This window comes from Anoplopoma fimbria, chromosome 16 (assembly GCF_027596085.1).
Source record: "Anoplopoma fimbria isolate UVic2021 breed Golden Eagle Sablefish chromosome 16, Afim_UVic_2022, whole genome shotgun sequence".
Classification (NCBI taxonomy): Eukaryota; Metazoa; Chordata; class Actinopteri; order Perciformes; family Anoplopomatidae; genus Anoplopoma; species Anoplopoma fimbria.
This window is the reverse complement of record NC_072464.1, coordinates 8,412,103-8,431,986: the sequence shown is the minus strand read 5'-3', so window position 1 is coordinate 8,431,986 and position 19,884 is coordinate 8,412,103. Positions and strand designations below refer to the sequence as shown.

At 40.6% G+C, this 19,884-nt stretch overlaps 4 protein-coding genes across 4 annotated transcripts; 2 read left to right on the top strand and 2 right to left on the bottom strand.

Annotated features, from left to right (window-relative positions):
* Positions 1-682: 682 nt before the first annotated feature.
* On the top strand, positions 683-12,727 carry sympk (symplekin). Its single transcript, XM_054615066.1, has 27 exons — positions 683-842; positions 1,156-1,293; positions 2,123-2,188; positions 2,768-2,821; positions 3,003-3,076; positions 3,186-3,312; positions 3,500-3,749; positions 3,875-4,045; positions 4,257-4,496; positions 4,933-5,084; positions 5,181-5,331; positions 5,815-6,040; positions 6,143-6,293; positions 6,417-6,652; positions 7,056-7,137; positions 7,229-7,342; positions 7,461-7,608; positions 8,192-8,352; positions 8,967-9,075; positions 9,160-9,260; positions 9,497-9,587; positions 10,234-10,335; positions 10,785-10,972; positions 11,110-11,286; positions 11,405-11,494; positions 11,744-11,914; positions 12,363-12,727. Exons 2-27 carry the CDS (start codon positions 1,222-1,224, stop codon positions 12,528-12,530), a joined length of 3,672 nt encoding a protein of 1,223 aa, XP_054471041.1. The 5' UTR covers positions 683-842; positions 1,156-1,221; the 3' UTR covers positions 12,531-12,727.
* A 382-nt stretch (positions 12,728-13,109) lies between these two features.
* On the top strand, positions 13,110-15,878 carry zgc:136439 (uncharacterized protein LOC678627 homolog). The gene is made up of 9 exons (XM_054615251.1): positions 13,110-13,145; positions 13,246-13,444; positions 14,012-14,101; positions 14,214-14,293; positions 14,408-14,523; positions 14,657-14,754; positions 15,150-15,218; positions 15,316-15,374; positions 15,575-15,878. The coding sequence occupies exons 2-9, from the start codon at positions 13,253-13,255 to the stop codon at positions 15,693-15,695; spliced, it is 825 nt and encodes a 274-aa protein (XP_054471226.1). The 5' UTR covers positions 13,110-13,145; positions 13,246-13,252; the 3' UTR covers positions 15,696-15,878.
* Positions 15,879-15,881: 3 nt separating this feature from the next.
* On the bottom strand, positions 15,882-18,675 carry asnsd1 (asparagine synthetase domain containing 1). Its single transcript, XM_054615250.1, has 3 exons — positions 17,263-18,675; positions 16,611-16,792; positions 15,882-16,145 (listed from the first exon to the last, which is right to left on the bottom strand). The coding sequence occupies exons 1-3, from the start codon at positions 18,673-18,675 to the stop codon at positions 15,899-15,901; spliced, it is 1,842 nt and encodes a 613-aa protein (XP_054471225.1). The 3' UTR covers positions 15,882-15,898.
* On the bottom strand, positions 18,649-19,557 carry LOC129104531 (ASNSD1 upstream open reading frame protein-like). The gene is made up of 4 exons (XM_054615252.1): positions 19,374-19,557; positions 19,108-19,161; positions 18,848-18,923; positions 18,649-18,736 (listed from the first exon to the last, which is right to left on the bottom strand). The coding sequence occupies exons 1-4, from the start codon at positions 19,446-19,448 to the stop codon at positions 18,696-18,698; spliced, it is 246 nt and encodes an 81-aa protein (XP_054471227.1). The 5' UTR covers positions 19,449-19,557; the 3' UTR covers positions 18,649-18,695.
* Positions 19,558-19,884: the final 327 nt, after the last annotated feature.

The window sequence follows — 19,884 nt, the reverse complement described above, 5'->3', positions numbered from 1 at the left end:
TTAAGATAAAATAATCCTTTATTAGTCCCACAGCGGGGAAATTTACAGGATTACAGCAGCATAGATATAGTGCAAACAAGGTACATAGTAGAAAAAACAAACAAGTATTTTAAATAAGTAAGTAAGTAAGTAAGTAAGTAAGTAAGTAAAAATAAAAAATCCACAATAACTAAAACTAAAACTAAAACTAAAATAACTAAACTTGGACTGCCATCTAGCACAGCTGCACCTTCTAAACTAGTCCTGAATTTATTGTCATTTTTAAGTTTTATATTTGGATTTTTTTTACTCCTGTTTCAGAATAAAAAGGATTAAGTGTTATGTTTAAACTGGGTAGGCCATCTTTTAAGTTTTGTCGCTGTCAGTGGTGCTGATCAGGAGTCTGTGGCAGGGGCTCCCAAACAAACAAACAAACAAACAAACAAACAAACAAACAAACAAACAAACAAACAAACAAACAAACAAACAAACAAACAAACAAACAACACAATTAACAAATGATTCCACTCATGGCATATATAGGCATATGGCTTTTAAATGCATATGTAGTTCTAACATAACGTTACTAAACATATCCAGGTATCATAACTATCATAATAGACCACATTGTTTCTGCACCCTCCGTCATGTGTCCAGCAGGCGGCGCTGCTTCTATGCTGCGCTTTTCAAACAGTAGAAGAAGACCAACAAGGTTTTTTTTTTTCAATTAAACATGGCAGCTTTCCTAATAGAGCAGAGTTGTTGAACTTATTGTCTATATTAAAGCTACTATACGATTACGTCTGTCACACTGGTCACGTTTGATTACTGTTGCTACGACGAAGTAAAGAGTCTGTGCAGCGGTGAGTAAGTGTAGCATCTGTCGTGATGGTAAAACAGCTTGCAGCGTTAGCAGCACGGTTAGCACGGGGCTAGCGCGCTGCTACGAGCGACGCATTTATGATTGTGACACTCAGCGATAAGGCCTTGTTATTAACACCTTGCATCTACAATGCATTCTAGTATTTAATGGCGAGCAAATATCAAACAATTATGTCAATTGGTATGATCATTTTGTGTAGCACGCTAACAGTCGTGACGTTATTGTGATCTTTAAAACAACGTCAAATAACTTTTTTATTATTATTATTATTAATGCGGTTGTGTGATACACAGGTTACAGTTCTACACAGGATTTTGAAGACCATGATGTCCATATAGAGGAAGAAGCAGAGCAGCATCATGGAGTTTGCTTCAGAGGAGGAGGAAACTCAACTCACTCCCAATGTCGTCGACATGACCACCAGTGAAAGGGTAAGTTGTTTGCATCCTAATACTGCTTTAGTAAGTTAGATCTGGGATTATTATGGATACAGCAGAGTCCTTGGGTAATGCCATCTGTAACGATTTAGCTTGAGATTGTTTAGAGCTGAACCTATTCATGGCCTTGGCATCAGTTCACACACATTCTTACTGCATTGCTTTTTATCTGGCTGACCAAGCTTTGGCATGTTTGCAGATTTTTTTTCTGTAGCACTAAACTGTACAAAAAGTAAAAATTAGTATCACAGTAAGTGTCATGGTCAACTTCACAGTGAATTACCTGTGAATTAACACTGTATACTCACAATAATGATGTAGAACAACATTGCTAATGAATCAGGTTACAGTCTCTATGAAGGCGATGTCTGGAGCTGCTGATTAACCTCATATAGTTTCTATGGTCTGCTAGGTTGAACTAAGGTTATTGACCAATAACATGTGTTTCAAAAAAATCACTATTCTCAGTTAAAGTCCCTTGATTTCTATTTACATGTGGCACGGTTATTCTAACCACTATGAAAGACTGTGGAAAGGGTTGGTTTTTTTTTAAAGATGATTACATAAGTTGAAACTCTTTCCACTTTATAGGCAATCTCAACAATTAGTGTTAAGTAAAGGAAGTCAATAAAGGAATATAATAATAATAAGTAGAAATGATTGAAAGCAGCTCTTGCTCACAATATTAGAATCAGAATGATTTTGGTTAGGGTGCAGCCAGACATCCATTTTCATGTAATGTGTAGTTATGTTGTGATTTTCATGTATAAAAATAAATGCCTGTAATGGGAAAAGTTCATTCAATTTGCTTGTGCTGATCCAGGTGGTGGATCTGCTGAACCAGGCTGCCCTGATACCCACAGATGAAAAGCTGACAGTGCTCAAACAGGTTTGTAGTCTGTTTATCAAATTTGTTTATAATCTTCTTATTTAGATTGTTGTTTACTTAATTGTTTGCTGGTTGTTCTGTTCTTCTTTTTGTCATTAGTGTGTTATATATAATTGTGTCTTGAATTGTTTTTTTGTGTGTGTTTGTTGAGGACTTTCTGAGGTATTATATTTCTGACAAATCGGGTAACCGTGGTTCATCCCGCACTTAGCGCCGCCACATGATGATTGTGACGAAATACAAACAAGCTATATTGTTCTTTTAATTACCCATGTAGCAGAATGATAATGTGTGGAGCCAGACCTTTTTTAGCCCAGATACCGTGCTGTAGAGATAGCTATGGCTACACAAGACTAATGCAAAATTGGTTGCACATCTGTGCATATGATTGTATTTTCCCTAAATACAAGTTTCCCAACTATTACTAGGCTTTTTCACTGCAATGTACTACAACCTGTTCTGGGTGCTCCCTCTGCTTTCTGCCCACGCATGTGCTGGGATATGAGGCTACCCGGATCCCTATGAAGCAGAAAGTTGATCGATTACAATACTGAATCAATGAACTTTTATCCTTTTCAGGTCCAGGAGCTCATCATTAACAAGGACCCCTCTCTTCTTGACAATTTCTTGGATGTAAGTACATCTTTATGCAGCTCTCTAATCTAACTGTTGTTTGACCCTAAGTTAAGCTATTTGAATGAATAAGCTGTGTTGAGTATAAAATGGCAAATTGTGCAGTAGACTTATAACGACATGGTAGTAAACAAAAAGGTTATGTCATAATTGTTCTTCCATTGGCCTATTCACCCTGTAGGAGTTGATCGCCTTTCAGACTGACAAGTCTATGGACGTGAGAAAATTTGTCATTGGCTTCATAGAGGAAGCATGGTGAGTTATAAGACGGACAAGTCTTCCAGTCTCATGGCTCTAAATTCCACGTGTGTGAAAGAAAGTGTTTTGCAGTTATCTCAGTCTGTCTTTTTAATGTTTTTTCCAGTAAAAGGGACAATGAACTTCTCCTCCGACTGGTCGCCAATCTTAACATGTTGCTGAAGGATGATAGTGTGAACGTGGTGAAGAAAGCCATCCTTACACTTACCCAACTGTACAAAGTTTCTCTGCAGGTAAATACATGCCTCATTTTTAAAATATTCTCACTTACAGATTTTGGACTCCTGTGATTTAGCCCAAAGAGTAAATCTAGATCTGATTTAGTCTGTTTTTTCATAGGAATATACAACAAATCAAGTTACTACTACAATTATTTGTTGTCACTTTTTAAACCCTTTACTTCTGTCTCTTCCTGGCCAGTGGTTGGTGCGCTCTAAAGCGGTATCAGAGAGGCAGGAGGCATGCTGGGATCTAGTCACACAGATGAAAGGTGATGTCCTGGCCTTGCTGGACTCTGAAAATGACGGCGTTCGCACTCACGCCATCAAGTTCACAGAATCCTTAATCATCACACTGTCACCGCGGACGTCAGACTCTGACGTTCCCAAGCGACAGGAGAGTGACACCAGCCTGGACAAAGTTCCCAAAGATCACTCGTACATTCGTTACGGTAAGGATATTTAGAATCCTGCTCCATGTTGGACATAATGTGTTAACATGTTCTTTTCTTTTTAGTCCAGTCCATTAAAGCTCACCTTTTTAGAACTGATATCTTGATGCTGTTGGAATCAACAGATGTGTTGTGTGAGGAGGGAAAGACTGCACTGGAGAAGCTGCTGAAGTTCATGGTCCATCCGGCCATTTCCAGCATTAACCTCACCACAACACTCGGCTCCCTGGCCACTATCGCCCGTCAGAGGCCAATGTTCATGTCAGAGGTCGTGCAGGCATATGAGACGTTGCATGGTAAGCGCTTCTCAGACCGTGTCATGTTCACAATCCCACAACACCATTTAAAAACAAGTGTGTCAAGCAGATGTTCATACTAATATCTGTAGTGTTGTTGTTTTTTGTAGTGTAAATCTTTGTGCTAAATACATCATTATTTGACTGTACATCATATTATATTAATTGCTTTTTGTCTTTTTTTCCCCCCTGTATACTTCAACCTCTTTAGCAAACCTGCCTCCCACTCTGGCCAAGTCTCAGGTCAGCAGCGTGCGAAAGAATCTGAAACTGCACTTGGTGGCGGTCCTCAAGCATCCCTGCAGCCTGGAGTTCCAGGGTCAGATTAGCACTCTGCTGCTGGACCTGGGAATGCCCCAGAGTGAAATAACACGCTCCACTCCTGCACCACGTGAGCAGCGCAAAAGGCCCCGCCATGAAGAATACACAGAGGGAAAAAAGGTCAAGATGGGTGAGTAGAGGATAGCAATCACATACAATCGATTTAATATATATGGGTTATCATAAGACTGTGTCTGCTGCACTGGTTTGGGAAGCAAAGACATTTATGGAACATATTTTTTGAAGTTGCTTGAAAAAAATAAAAGAGAATGCAAACAATATTGTAGCTCTAACTCGTTCTGCATACAACATTACATTTCTGTGGTTTTTTAGAACTTTACTGCCTTGAAGAATAACGTTTACTTGTAGAATCAGTGTGCTATATCTATCAGGGTGACTCATTCTAAATCACAGTCAATGGAAAAGAAAAAAAAAGAAATCTTTAAATTGAGTCAACCAAGCCTGATGGACATGATCTAATCTTAAAAAAATAAAGTGTTGGACACAAACCCCTGCAGCTTGATTGTAAAAATGAGTATATTTGATTTTTGTTCATTTGTATTCAGAACCGGCCCTGATTGAGGATGACGAGGACAAGGAGGAGCCAGCCCCGCTCTCGGTTCCTAAACCTGCTGCTGTCCCAGTAGCACAGTCTGCCATTGACCTCACAGCTGAGTTCCTGCACCCTCTGCTCTCCCCTGATAATGTAGCCAACCTGGTGAGCAGCAGTGGCCTTTTTTTCTGGGGGGTTTTTTCCTCTCCTTTAAGACCGACTGTGTGACAGTTCAGCCTTTATCTCTGTCTGGTTGCTCAGGTGCTCATCAGCATGGTGTATCTGCCTGATGTCATGCCGGCATCCTTCCAGGCCACATACACACCTGTTGAGTCAGCGGGCACTGATGCCCAAATTAAACATCTGGCCAGGTTGATGGCCACGCAGATGACTGGAGCTGGGATTGGTCCAGGTTAGTGAGAAAGTCATCCAGCACGGTTAAGTTTTTTTCGCATTTCAGTTTGATGATATTTTTGGAAGTGCGCTTTTTAACTTTCTTGCTGAGAGTTGGATGAAAAGATTGATACCACTCTTGTTTCTGTCTACTCAATGTGAAAAATACAACAAGTTGTGGTTGAACAAGGAGGACCATGTGTAGGGCTATTTGGGTTCAGTAAACTCCTGAAGTTTCATTGTCAGTGTGAGGTTGACAGCATCAGTAATGGAGTATATTGCAGAAACTACAGTTAATTAATGTTTTATTGGTGAGAATTTCTGCATATATGACCTTTACTTTTAATGTATTCAAATTTAAAATGTGTATTTTTTTTTTTATTGTTTCTCATGATTTCCAGTAAATTTTACAGTTTAAAAGTAACTGTCAGCTTGATGTTGCTATTAATTTGGTATTCTACTGTATAATGTCTGGGCTCTAATTAAAAACATAACATCTTAGGACTTGAGCAGTGCAAGGCCAGAGAAGACGATGCAGGGAAGGGCGAAGGCAACGACGAGGACTCTGCGGCCAAAGACCCGTTCATCAAGCGCAAAGTCCCAGCTGTGATGGTTGGACAAGCCATCTCTGTGGTGGGAGGTTACGAAAAAGAAAAGACTCCACCTCCAGAGGCTCCCGTCGTAGTCAAGAGGCTTCCTGAACCCATCCTCCCTACGGGACAAACCAAGTGAGTTCTGGCTCCAACACAAAGATGGCAGAAAAAGTATTGTAAGCCCACGTCTTTGGTTAAGTCAGACACATTACCCTGCATGATTTTGTTTTGTTACAGAATGGCAGGGCCAAGTGGGAGGAAAAAGGTGTTTCGATTGTCAGACGTCGTCCAGCCGTTATCGGACACCGAGATCGAAAAGTTAACCTCCAAAGCGCTCAAACGCATCCTGCATTCCGAGAAGACGATTGCTCAAAGTGGCATGTCCCATGTAAGTAATCACCACATGGTCAATCCCTCATTTTCTTCATTAGGATTAAGTTGCACTTGAGGTTTATTTAGCACATCAGAAGTGCCTGTTTCAAAGCATAACCACAGCAGATCTGTTTGGCAGGTCAGAGTGAAGCTCCTCTCCAAGCTTGTGACACAGTTTGAAGGGATGATGAAAGAAGACGTGCTGGAATTCATTCTGGATGACATCAGGACGAGGAGTGACCTGGCCTTTTCCCTCCTCTACCAAGAGTACAACACTTACCTCAGCCACCTGCCAAACGGGCTGCTGGACAGCTACGACCACTGTCTATACACTCTGCTGTCGGGCCTGCAGGAGAAACCCGAGCAGAGGGACGGGTGAGACTAAAAACTCATTAGTCTCACGTTTGCAGCTTTCTTTTATTTCTCTAGCTCTTATTTAAAAGTGCAATGTGTAAATCTTAGCCACATCCTAGAGGGCAGCATTTGCAAATCTACATTTACAGCCATGAGTTATTAAAAAAAGAAAAGCTAACTACTAACTAACAGCAGGGCCAGAATACACAGAGTTCGACCTAACTGCTGACACTCTGAGAAACGGTCAAAAAGCACTGCTATTTTATATATCATCCGCATGTGTGGTGGCGGCCTATCATACACATTGCACCTTTATTCATAAGGACTGAAGTGGTGCGCTGGTTGTGTTCTAAGATGACTGAAAATGGTCAAACAAGGCTTGTTCCTGTTCATTTGCTCAAACTGTGGAGCCTATCTCTTCCAGACTTTTCACAAAGTTGGTACTGGAGGCTCCCATTATAACAGAATCAGCACTGGAAGTAATCCGACGCTACTGTGAGGACGAGGTACGTGACGTGAATAAGAGACACAGCTTTGAATTTAGAGCTAGTTCCCTTTATGTCCACTCAACTGTTTTTTTTGTGACCTTTGTTTCAGTCTCGGGTGTATTTGGGCATGACGACTCTGAAGGAGCTTATCGTCAAACGGCCCTCCAGGCAGTTTCAGTATCTGCATGTGCTTCTGGATCTCAGCTCACATGAAAAAGAGAAGGTCATACCATCTCTTGTCCAGATCCTATTCATGCGTAACTCACACTCTCACAGTTTGCTGAGCTGATGTTTCTTCTGTGGTTGTCATATTTATTTAATTACCATGTCTTTATTTTCAGGTGCGGACCACTGCCTTGGCTTTTCTCAAGCGTATGTATGAGAAAGACCATCTCAGGGATTACATTGAGAAGTTTGCACTGAACTACATGCAGCTTCTGGTCCATCCCAACCCTCCATCTCTGCTCTTCGGGGCTGACAAAGACACAGGTTTGGGAAAACTTTCAAGAGCAATGTTTGCTTTTTCAGGAACGCCCTGATCACATTAACACAGTTACACATACACACCTGGAACCTTGTACTCAAGGATGTAAAAATAGTTAGAAATTAATTAAAGTGAATAAGCCACTATGAGGCGCTAAGACATTACATATTTTTTGTCCATGAGGTGTGTGAGTCCTCTGTGTCATAGATGCGATCACTTTCAGCAATCACAGGTTTGTTTATTTAACAAAATTAACCATAACAGACAAAAGTTAGCTCATTTGAAATTATGAACTGCTATGATAGCATGGATAAGCTGTAGTGCGGTTATCATAAACCCACAGTACTTAAGGGCATTGCAGCTACGCTGTCATAACGCCCGGTCACTGGCCCCAGTGCACCTGAACTGCTTTAACTTACGCCACTGATATTATCTTGCCAACCAGAAACTGTGTTGCAGGAGAAAAGGAAAACTTTTTTCACAAACTTTTCCAGCCTAAATTTTCTCTGCCAGACAAAGAAATACAAAGTCACAACTTCCATCTTCTTAGTCCACTGCTGTAACCTCAATGTGTGTTTGTTGGGACAGAGGTGGCCTCCCCATGGACCGAAGAGACAGTGAGGCAATGTCTGTTCCTCTACCTGTCCCTGCTGCCTCTAAACCACCGACTGGTCCACGAGCTGGCATCAGTCTACACCGAGGCCATCGCCGACATCAAGCGCAGCGTGCTTCGGGCAATAGAGCAGCCTGTAAGTCACTTTTCACTGTTAGCATGTACTCACTCCTTCATACATGTGTCTTCAGAGAGATGCTCCTTTTTGACTTCTTAAAGAACTCAGTTTGAAAATACTTGCTGTTATAAAAGTGGGACAGTCAACTCTGTTCATCAATATTTGTGATCAGAGCAACTCTCACCAAACAGCTGGATAAAACAAAGTAAGACATCTAATGATGATGATTGATTGGTTCTTTAGGTGTAAGGAGAAGGTCATCTGATAGCTAGCAGTTATGCATACCTGGAGAGACTAGCACGGCAAAGTTAACTAAGGGTGCAAAGGCCGGACTATTGGACCATATGTTTATCTATTTCTTCATGTGTTTTTAACTTGTTTGAACTTGAGAAGGTAAACTAGAGCAATGGTACACAGTCCAACATCCTTACTGTCTTTCAAACCAAAGACAACAAAATGAAGTTGAGAAAATACACCTGTAGTCTCAAACCTGCGATGTAAAGAAACTGCAGGTTCATGATTTGTAGGAACTGGTTTTGTTCTGAAAAAGTTAAGACATCCCACAAACAAAATTGCTCCAAAATTGACTTAAATCAAGCAATGGTATTGACAAGTTTTCACCCTGGTTATAGATCCGTGGAATGGGGATGAACTCTCCTGAGCTGCTGCTCCTGGTTGAAAACTGTCCTAAAGGGGCAGAGACTTTAGTTACCCGCTGTCTGCACATATTGACAGATAAAGGTAAATAAAATCAAATAAAATTCAGCCTTACATGGGACATTGGAGTTTTGATGTGTAAAACAAGTCTTCCTTTCCTCCTTTCAGTGCCTCCATCTCCAGAGCTGGTGGAGAGAGTACGAGACCTTTACCACAAACGAGTGCCAGATGTCCGTTTCCTAATTCCAGTCATTAATGGCCTTGAAAAGGTAAGGTTCTGCAACTCATCCCAATAGTCTATTAAACTGATCTGGCTTTTATAATGTAATGTGATGTTTAACACATTGCAGACATCATAATCAACACATTCAAAAAGTATGAATGTCTCACAGTTTGTAAAATGAAACTGTAAATGACATCAGTGCATCCTGGTTATCTTGCCACTGCATGATAATCATAATGAATTCTATCACTTACCATTTTGGTCATTTTTTTTCTCATATAGAATGAAGTCATCCAGGCTCTCCCCAAGCTGATCAAACTCAACCCGATTGTAGTGAAGGAGGTGTTCAACCGTCTCCTGGGAACTCAGCACAGTAAGAGTCATTTATGTCTTTCATTGGTGGATGTCGTGCTGCCTTTCTTCCTAACTCTTCTTTTTAATTTAAGAACGCTGCTCAACCATTTAAACATTTTATCATCGGCTTATACTTGTTTTAAAGTGACAATAGACAACTTTTCCCACTGCAGTCGTAAAGACAATAAGAGCGCTATTACTAGTGACAAATTTAGCGAGTTATTCAGACCATCGAGAAAAAAAGCAAGAAATGTATTTAAATATGTTCGTTTTTTAATCATTCCCAACGCTAGGAGAAATTTCAGTCCACAGCTCTTCTAGGGTCTTTCCCTCTCCTCTTGCACCATCTCTCCCCCGCCACAACTGCTGAGCTACTTTTTATAAAAAAAAGAGTTGGCAACACTGCACAGGACACCTTTTTCGTCCAATCCCAATCTCTGTAAAGAATTTACATTGATGCTCTTTGCTAACTAGGGTTAGCTACTGATGGCTACCTGGGAAAACAAAAGTGCTATCCTCTTCCTGTTTTGGTTGTGCAACAGTTGAAACACTTCCTCAGTGCTGTAAATCGAGTGTTCGTTTTCCCTACATTTTTTATTCTAGCAAGTTGTTTTAATATATTTTATAACATAGATGTATTCTCACTGTTGTGTGTTATCTTGCAGGTGAGGGAAGTTCATCTGTGTCCCCTCTAACCCCTGGAGACCTGCTGATTGCCTTACACAACATAGATTCAACCAAATGTGATATGAAGTCCATCATAAAAGGTCAGTGTTCTGTTTACTGATTAAACACTCAAGCTATGTTTTATTTAGTTTGTTAAACAGTTTTATCAGTGTCTCTGAACAGAAGTTGGTGCTTCAAGCTGTTGTTACTCTTATCTTGGCAATTTAGGCCATGGTTTATCACTTTTACATCGAATTAATTTTGCTCTACGTTTACACTATGACCAAATAATTAAAATTTATTCAGGTTAGCCATTAAAGGGACTTTGGTATAGGCTTTTTTTTAATAATTTTTGATGTGTGATGCACTCATTACTTGAACCAAAATTGCAGGCAGTATGATCGTGCAACTGTATAATGGGTTGAGGCCTGTAATATAAATTAAATTATGCTTGGCCGAGCCCGATTACCTTTTTCAGTGGTTAATCGATCAGTTTCTGTTGCATTGTATGACAGCTGGCAATGAAAATATTCTGTGTCTGTACAAACAGCCACCAACCTGTGCTTTGGGGAGAAAAATGTGTACACGTCGGAGGTATTGGCGGTGGTGATGCAACAGCTGATGGAGCAGAGTCCCCTCCCCATCCTGCTCATGCGTACCGTCATCCAGTCCCTCACCATGTATCCGCGACTGGGAGGTTTTGTCATGAACATCCTGTCCCGCCTCATCGTCAAGCAGGTCAGCACCAAACTCCAGCCAAATATTCATGATTTCTTCAGTCATTGATGTCCCTTAAATATTTTTTTATCTTTTCCTATTCCCTCTATTAACTTGTCAGATATGTACATAACATTGGTGGTTTTTATTTCCTGTAGGTGTGGAAGTATCCCAAGGTGTGGGAGGGATTTGTGAAGTGCTGCCAGAGGACAAAGCCTCAGTCATACAGCGTGCTGCTACAGCTGCCGCCCGCACAGCTGACAAGTGTGTTTGAACGCTGCCCAGAGATGAGAGATCCTCTTCTGCAGCATGTCCTTTCCTTCACACCTCATCAGGTAAGAGCTGTTTCCACTCAAACACTGAACCTAATTTGCAAATAAATCGTGAAAAGAAATACTACTTCTCTTTGGGTTTCTTCATATAACAATTTCTCCCTTTTCTCCGGTGCAACAGCAAGCTCACATACCTGCCTCCATTATGTTGGTCCTGGAAGCACATAAAAAGCCAGAACCAAAACCTGTAGAGCCTGTCGTGGAGAAAGAGGTAACTGATGAGGATATAAACATACTTCATAAGGCCTGCATACTTTTTCCTGCCATAAATTGTTAGCGTCCCTCAGTTATTTAGTACAATAGAAATGTTAATCTTGTCTTTTCAACCTCGATGGTCATTTAGTGTTATCTGTTCAGACAATTCTTACCTAATGTGTCTATGTAGATATTTTTGAAAAAAATCTAACTATCCCTTCATTATTCACCAAGTTGTTATCATAACCTTTCTATTATCACACAGATGGAACCGGCTCCTGCCCCAGTTGAAGAAGAGGCTCCTACTGTGACACTGGAAAGGCCAGAGACGCCAGAGCAGCAGCCCCCAGCTGTCATGAAAGATGAGGAAGAACCAATGGAGCAAGAAGAGCCTGCTCCAGTGATGCAAGAGGAAACTGCTGATTCTGGTTCCCAGGCAAGTGACAATAGACTTGTCATTTTCTTTTCTTCTTTTCACAATATTTCAAATTTTATGAAGTAGAACAATTGGACCTATCCATCTGTATTTGCATGTTAAATGTGTATGGCTCAGTGGCAATTAAACATCTGAAAGCCTACATTTCCTCGTAGAGACACAAACGGGACCAATTTTAACCAGTGTATCCACTGGTAAGTTTTCTCACATGCATTAATTTATGATGAGGGTGCAGATGATAATAATATAAATACATATGGTTCAAAGCATTTTAGCCTTAAAAGTAACAAGATTATTTGATTTACATGGACCTTAATCAACAAATCACTACTCTATCCTGCCCCAAATGATCAGTGAATTTAAGTGTATCATAAAAGTTATGTTTTTTACTTTCCATGATTTGATGTAAAACGTTTTGGGCTGTAAGCTGAATTTTGGTTCTCTTCAGGAGGAGTTGACAAACGCAGAGGAGACACAATCAACTCAACCAGAGCCAGTTGAGGAACCGATGGAGGAGACTCAGCCTGAACCGTCAGACCCCCAGGAGCCTGTAAAAGATGCTGAAGCTGACGTCACAGAACCTGAGGCTGGAAGCGGCAGCGAAGATGTAGAATGACTGCTGAAAATATATGCACTTGGACAATTTTTTCCTTTGCAAACGTCCTACAGATTTTTCAGTATTTCTTGTCAGGAAAAAGCTCTTTATTCTTTTTGTATTTGTAGAAAACAGATTTTGAAAAATCAAGATAACTTTGTGTATGAATTCCATGTGCATTCATGTGATGAGTTGGCAAATAAATCAACAAAATGATGGTTTACTGTCTGCTTCAATTATGTTCACTCCATCACTTCCCTGTAGTTAAGCATGAATATGTTATTACATCTTAAACACAATGGATAACAGTGCTTAGTTTTAAAAGACGTTTAGTATGTACTCACTATTTCTAATAGATGTCTTTTATTTAAACAAAAAAAAAGAATGGCGCCAAAACAACTACTCAAAACGTGCAAGATATGGATATGTGTATTTTGAGTATATAAAGGTATATTTCATTCATTTTTTATAAAGTTTGATATTCATATTTGGTCACTGGCCCCTGCAAATAATCGGAACATATTTTTAAATCTCCGGAAGCGCCTTGTTTTATTTTGGAAATTGCAACCGGAAATGCCTTAAATCTGTGTCTCGCGTAGCCAGACATGAGTATCGCGAGAAATGAGTCCGCTCTTGGTCAGTTTCCTAATACTTTTCACCGTTCTCCCCACTGGCAGCTAGTAAGTATCTAACCAGGTAACAGTGAATAACCGAGTAGCGTTTCTCCCGGGTTCAGAGTATAAATGAAAGCTGTGATACTTGCCGCCGGGTACGGAACCAGGCTCCAGAGGGATGTGGTGGCCGACAGCAGCGGGAGGTTCGCTCACCTGGTCGGGACCTCCAAGCCGCTGCTGCCCGTGGGACAGTGTGCCCTGATCTCCCACTGGATCCATGCTCTGACCGCCTCTGACTGTGTGGACTGCACCTATGTTGTTGTAAGTAGCAGAGTGTGGTCAGTGGTGGAGAGTAGGAGCAACAGCAAGTACTGTTCTTATTTACATTTTAGGTGCATGTACTTTTCATTTTGTTCTATAGTCAACTTTTATTCCAATAACCTTACATTTCAGAGAGTCTTTAAATACCTTTAACTCCATTGAGTTAAATTTATCTAACAGTTAGTTTCCAGAAACTTTGCATAGTTTAGTTTACAGACAAACATAACATAAACATAAGATCATAAAATGTGATATATTGTTAAAAATAAACTACCCAACAATGTATGAAGTTAAAAATAAAATCAACCCATGACAACGCACCAATTATAATAATCTAATCATATGTTATTACTCTCTAAAAGGAGTCATTGTGCATAATGAGTACTTTTTCATGTTTTATTTGTTATCGTTACTATTTTTATTACATTTTTCCTAATCATACCAATGTAAGCCCATAAATACTTATTGCATTAAGGACCAGGGCTGATGTCCATCCCTAATATACAATTCTATACCTGAACTGAGAATGAATGACTCACTCTGTTCTCCCCACTTCTCTCTCCACAGACTAACGCTGTTTACCTTGCTGCTTTTGAAGAGTGGGCCTCACATTTCACAAATGTCAAGATTCTTAGCGATCAGACAAGAAGCAACGATGTAAATACACGTTTTCACAATCATAACAACATATTGTATGTGACATGTTCTGGCCCTTAGAAAGTCGGCTTTATATACCTTCTGACCCAAGCTAACTCTCTTGTTCCAACAGGGACGTCTTGGTGCTGTAGCCTGCCTGCAACTTGCAGTAAAGCACTTCAACATAGAAGACCATGTCCTCGTAATTGGGGGGTAAGTTCACTGAGTTAACATTATCAACACTACTCTGCAGAGTTGTTCTCACATGTGCAAACTGAAGTCCTGATTCTGCCAAATTCTTAAAACTCCCTCCCCCATCCATTGCAGTGACACCCTCTTCAAAGAAGATTTTAGCCTCAGTAAAGTAAAAGAGAGGTTTTCTGACCTCCAAGCACAGTGTGAGGACAGCTGTCTGGTGCTCTCGTACCAGTGCAAAGAGCAGGGTGAGTAGAAGAAATGAGGCTTCAAGCACAACCTTATGGAAGCTGTCAAGTAAGGGAGTGTATCTCATCCTAAAATTTCAAACATGACTTGGCCTCATGCTCACGATTATTTCTGTTTTGTGTGTCTGTACAGAAACTCATAAGTACGGGATATTGGAAGTAGACAGTGATCTTCGCGTCCTCTGTATGAAGGAGAAACCTCTTCCTTCCGAGACAAAGTCGAGGAGAGCAGTAAGTTCACTAAGACTACACCACACACTCAGTTCTAATTAGAGGATGTTTACACATCAAATTTAAGGATTGTAACATTTTCTTAGTTGCCTAATTTAAAAGAAATTGGCAGATAAAGTCATATTTGCTCTTTGGTTACACATGCTTTGCAGTGATTGGATAATGGTTCAGACTCATAGACGTCAGCAGACACTTAGCATCTGAAATCACAACTGGCTACCAATCATTCTGCCCAGTTCGATGACTATCTAATAGAGGACATGTTGTTTTCTGCATTCACACATTTGTTGTGATACATTGATATGTGAAGGTTACTGGTATTTTGAAACCCAACATGAACAGTATATATCTACACTGCATTTCATTTGAGCTAATAACTTGCATTTGTTTTTCAGTGTCCATGTTTCTACTTGTTTTCAAAGAAAAGCCTTCCTCTGTTGGATGCCTTTCTTGTGGAAAAGAAGGTACATTGAATGATTTAAGATCAAGAGTAAATGTGAATTATTAAGAAATTGTTTTATTTTTAATTTACGTTAGTACTCAACTTTTTTGTTTCCATAGGAGGCTCCTATTGATGAGAAAGATGCCCCAGGGAACTTTGTGTCTTGGCTCATTCCAAGGTAATGTCTGCTGGACCCTCTGGAGTCGGGCTCAGCAAAGTTATCACAATCAACTTGTAGTCCTGCTTTGTGGCAGACAGCTGGGCCTCTTCTTCTTTTAATATTTTCCATACATGTAAAATGATGCACTCAGTTAAAACTAATACTTTTTAAATCAATTTGTCAGTTTATTAACCGTTTCCTTTTCTTTCCACTTTCAGAGAGCCAGTATACGTTCATGAGATTTCCGGGCGTTTCGATGTTGGAAACTTGCCTTCCTATATTGAATGTGACCTTTACTTCCGAGAGAAACTTGAAGATGTTGGTTCTTACATGGTGTAGACGAAACAGAAATGGACAAAACACCATATTTATTATGCAATAATACAAAGATTATCCAAGTCCAGCACAAAATAAATCAAATTGCCAAATTCAACAATTGTAACTGTAAATAAGCCTTTTAATATATATTTCCAGTGATTTTATGATGAATATTTTCCATTAAAAAGATTTTTTCATTCTTTGCATTAAGACCAATGATTTTTCTACTCAGTGAGGAGTCTTGTGCATTTGTCAGAGGCCTTTTCATGGTGGGCCTCCATCTTTGCGATGCGGGAGCCAAACTGCATGGCTCTCTTGGGCAGGACGGCTGATTGGCCGAGGCCCAGCTGCTTCGCTGTCAGTCTCAGGAGGAGTTTCTCCCCGACACCTCGAGGAAGTGACAGGTCTGCCTTCTCCCACACGGGCAGAGAATTCAAGTGGCTCACCACATCTTCGTCCAAGTAGGGAAATCTGAAGACAGTTATAATTGTCAGTTAGTCTACCCTGAACAATGGAAGTGAATGGAATTTCCTCAAACTTGCAGCTTATAACTTTTACCCTGAGAGGAGAAAAGTTAATTCCTGAAAACTGAATTTTGCGACACTGCCACAAACACTACTTCCTCTGTTCCATTAGGCTAAAGTCTTAAAAGATGAAGCCTGTCTCATACCTATTGTCAGAGAGTGGTTTAGGACAATTTTCCTGCATTGTCCTACTTCTTACGCTGCCTGAAGTAATAGGTCTCCTAATATCAGAAAACAGCTTTACATGTTAAAGTAGAGAAGAACAGATGTAAATAAAATAAATAATGGCTGAATTCCATTAAGAGAATGGAATCGAGTGTAGCACAGTCAAAATATGCAATTTGAAGACATCCCTTTTTGGCTCTGGTAACATACACAACATAGTGGTACCTGAAATAGATACCACACTTACCTAGCCTCTTTCCCGTGGTCCCCTATCACTCTGTCATCTCTGCCCAAATTCCTGGAAGGGATCCTGCGCAGCTCCATTTCCAGTTCCTGGATCAGTCCCTCGTGTCCGGACACTGTAAATCGGACTCTGTGTCTGGAGTAACCTGCAAGCTGCTCATCCGCTCCGATCCCTGTCAAAATGACCTGCAGTCATGACATAGTAACACAGAAAAGCAGGTCAATGTGGTTGTTGAGGATTGTGAAACATATCTTAACTTTTTTAGTTGAGTTTAGATATGACTCCTCAATGTCGACTAATCGATTGATTTAATCAACAATTTAATCTTTGAAACTGAGTTTCTCCACAAATAAATCACACAAAAGCTGTGCTTTGAATCATGTGTTTACCAGAGTTGTGCTCTTAAGTTTCTTGTAAATAAGTCATTCAGCATTAAAAAAAAAGAAATTTAAGTCGACTAAGACCAAAATGACTAATTAGTCGACTAAGAGGGAGTAGCCCTATTAATGTCAATTAGCCTTTTATCCTTCAGCTCTTACACCAGTGTAAAAGCGCATGGGACAATTGCATTGAATCACCTCATTAGGTAAAAAGTTAAATAGAGCTCAAAAGCTTTTGTTCCTGGAAAGCGCCAAGTCTGACTTATGTACTTCACCTTTGCAGATGAAGTGAAGGGCCTCTGGTCACTGTCCTCCATGATGAACCCTGTTCCTCTCGCTGCGAACCACACAGCACATCCAATGCTGTCATCAAGCACCGTATCAAGCGGATACACCAAATGACAAATGCGCTCCTGGCGGATTTCCTGCAGCTCTTCCTTTGTTACGTTAATTTCAACGAAATTCCATCTTCTCTCAGGATTCAAGTCTTGTAATTCCTTGAGACCGGCTTTCCCAGTGATTCTGTCTGGAACGTCAAAGGGGCCGGATGTTTGGGAATCGGCTCCGTCGGTCTTAAATTGTGTGGGCTTATTTTTGTGCTTTCCGGGTCTCTTTGCAGACTCTTTCTGCTTCTTTGGCACCTGTAGTTTAAACGCTACATTCAGAAGGTCTATTGGTTGATGAGCAGGTATGTGACGGTCAGCTAAGGCAGCCAGGATCATTGAATCGATACCTCCGGAAAAGAGTATGGCAATACTAGCAAGTTCATTAGAAGGAGAATTGTCTTGTGCTTTGAACGGCAGAGACTGAACACGTCGCCTTACTGCCTCGCTGAGAACATCAATAAGACGGTTCACTTCGTCGTTTTTCTCTTTGCTTGCAAGCAGCTGCTCCAGATCCTTAACGTGTAAAAGTGAGTTTGGATGAATTTCTTCCTCATTTAACGACTTTGGGATGGATTTATTAAGTGGGCACACGGGTGAGGTGAGTACGAGGCCGGACTGGTTCATCACAGCAGTGCAGCCGCTGGGGACGGACTCCAATATAGTTTGACTGTAGATCGAGTCAAGATCGTTTCCCCCATGAGCCCAGGGATAAACCTCAAACGTCACTGAGCCGGCCTCTGTTACTGCCTTCAGGTCAATCCTGTACACACCAACTGCTGGGACTTCCTGCCAAGCAGATTGAGCAGGTCCAGAACTGCGGGCTGCCACAGAAGTCAGGGTCAAAGCGTTGACATCTTCATCAAATTTCCACAACAAACTCCTCCTTCCAAAGAAGTCTCTTCCAAACCAGAGGTAGTCTCCGGCCTTTTGGTAGTAAACAAACCCCCACGGTCCTCGTACAGTGGACAGGACTGACAGAATCTCTGAAGGGCTGTCACAGGACGAAAGCCGCTGAGAGACAACAGCAGTGTCATTCTCCTCTGGCATCACTGGGAGACCTCCGAAAATCTCCCCATTCCACACTAGGACATTTCCAGTGTTGTCTTGAACTGGCTGAGGGGTAAGAAGACCTCTCATGTGGAGAACGTTGGCAGAGAACAGGCACTGATAGCAGGGATTTGTGCCTCGAACTGTGAGGTCCTGGCTCAAGTTGGGCCCTCTTCTCTTCAAATGTTCATGAACCGTTTTGTCCCACTCACACTGAGTGGGGGACAGACTCAGCAGACAAAAGATGCCACACATTGTTGTGATGAAGGTCAGCCTTACATATCCTGCAGGTGCTTTTTCATGTTATCGAGTTCCTCTGGAGAAAGAAAACATCATCCGTTTTGTTTAAGTATATGATGCCTTATGAACACATGTTCACATGTATATATTTATATTTATTCACTTAAATGTACTGCTATCAACTTACTTTTACATGAACCCAGTGTCTGACCTCTGTCTGCTAGGAAGAATATGTTACTGTTCCTCTGCTGGACGTAGACTTTCTGAAAATAAAATAATTTGAACAATTTTTTTTTAAGTTGCATCCAATAACACAGGAAAAAAGATTTACTAAGAAAGTTCCTATCCATCGTTTCCAAAGCATAATCACATATAAATAAATTAACAAATAAATATGTAAATTCCAAGTATATTTGGCTGTTTTCTTATTAAAAAAACTCCACTCACCCTGTTTTTCTTCAGATTGGAGAGCTCGTCCACTACAACCTTCTGCTCCTTTATCTGTAAATTGGCAACAGCAATTATTTCACTGACCTGAACAAAAGGAAACTCCTCAGGCAAATACTTTAAATTCTCAAGAGTCCGTTTATTGAAACATAAACGTGTATTAATGTTTAACGTACATCCTGATAAGAGTTATTAACATGGCAGCCCAGCCTTCACATCACGCTAACGTTACATGTTTACCAGCTGATACTTGTGTCTAACTTTACCTTGATGTTCAATTCCTCCTTAAGAGCAGACGTTCCTTCACAATTATCTTCGTTACTGTGAATCTTTGAAGACATGTTGGTTTAGTTATTTTTATAATAATGTAGTTGAAGCTCGCTCACTTCAGTGTAAACACATGCTCAGCGGTTTTAAAAGCTTTTCCGGGTGCGCTGGTCTGTCCAGTTGTGACTGTACTGCCCCCTAAAGGTGGGCGGTGGATACTTATATAGTTGTTTTTTTCTTATCTAATTAGAGATTCTAGATGTAACACTGGTCCCCTTTACCCCAGTGTATATAGTAAAAGAGCATAGCCCCCAATATTACAACAAATTAATGCACTATTGAAATTCTTATTCTTCACCTGAGATTTTTTTCACACATCATGTTGTGATATTTTGTACAGAAGACCATTAGGGCCAGATATTGAAGTCTATTTGAGGTCCGAAATAAAAATTCTGACTTTAATCTCAGAACTCTAACGTAATCTGACTTGATTTCTCCATAATCCTCTTC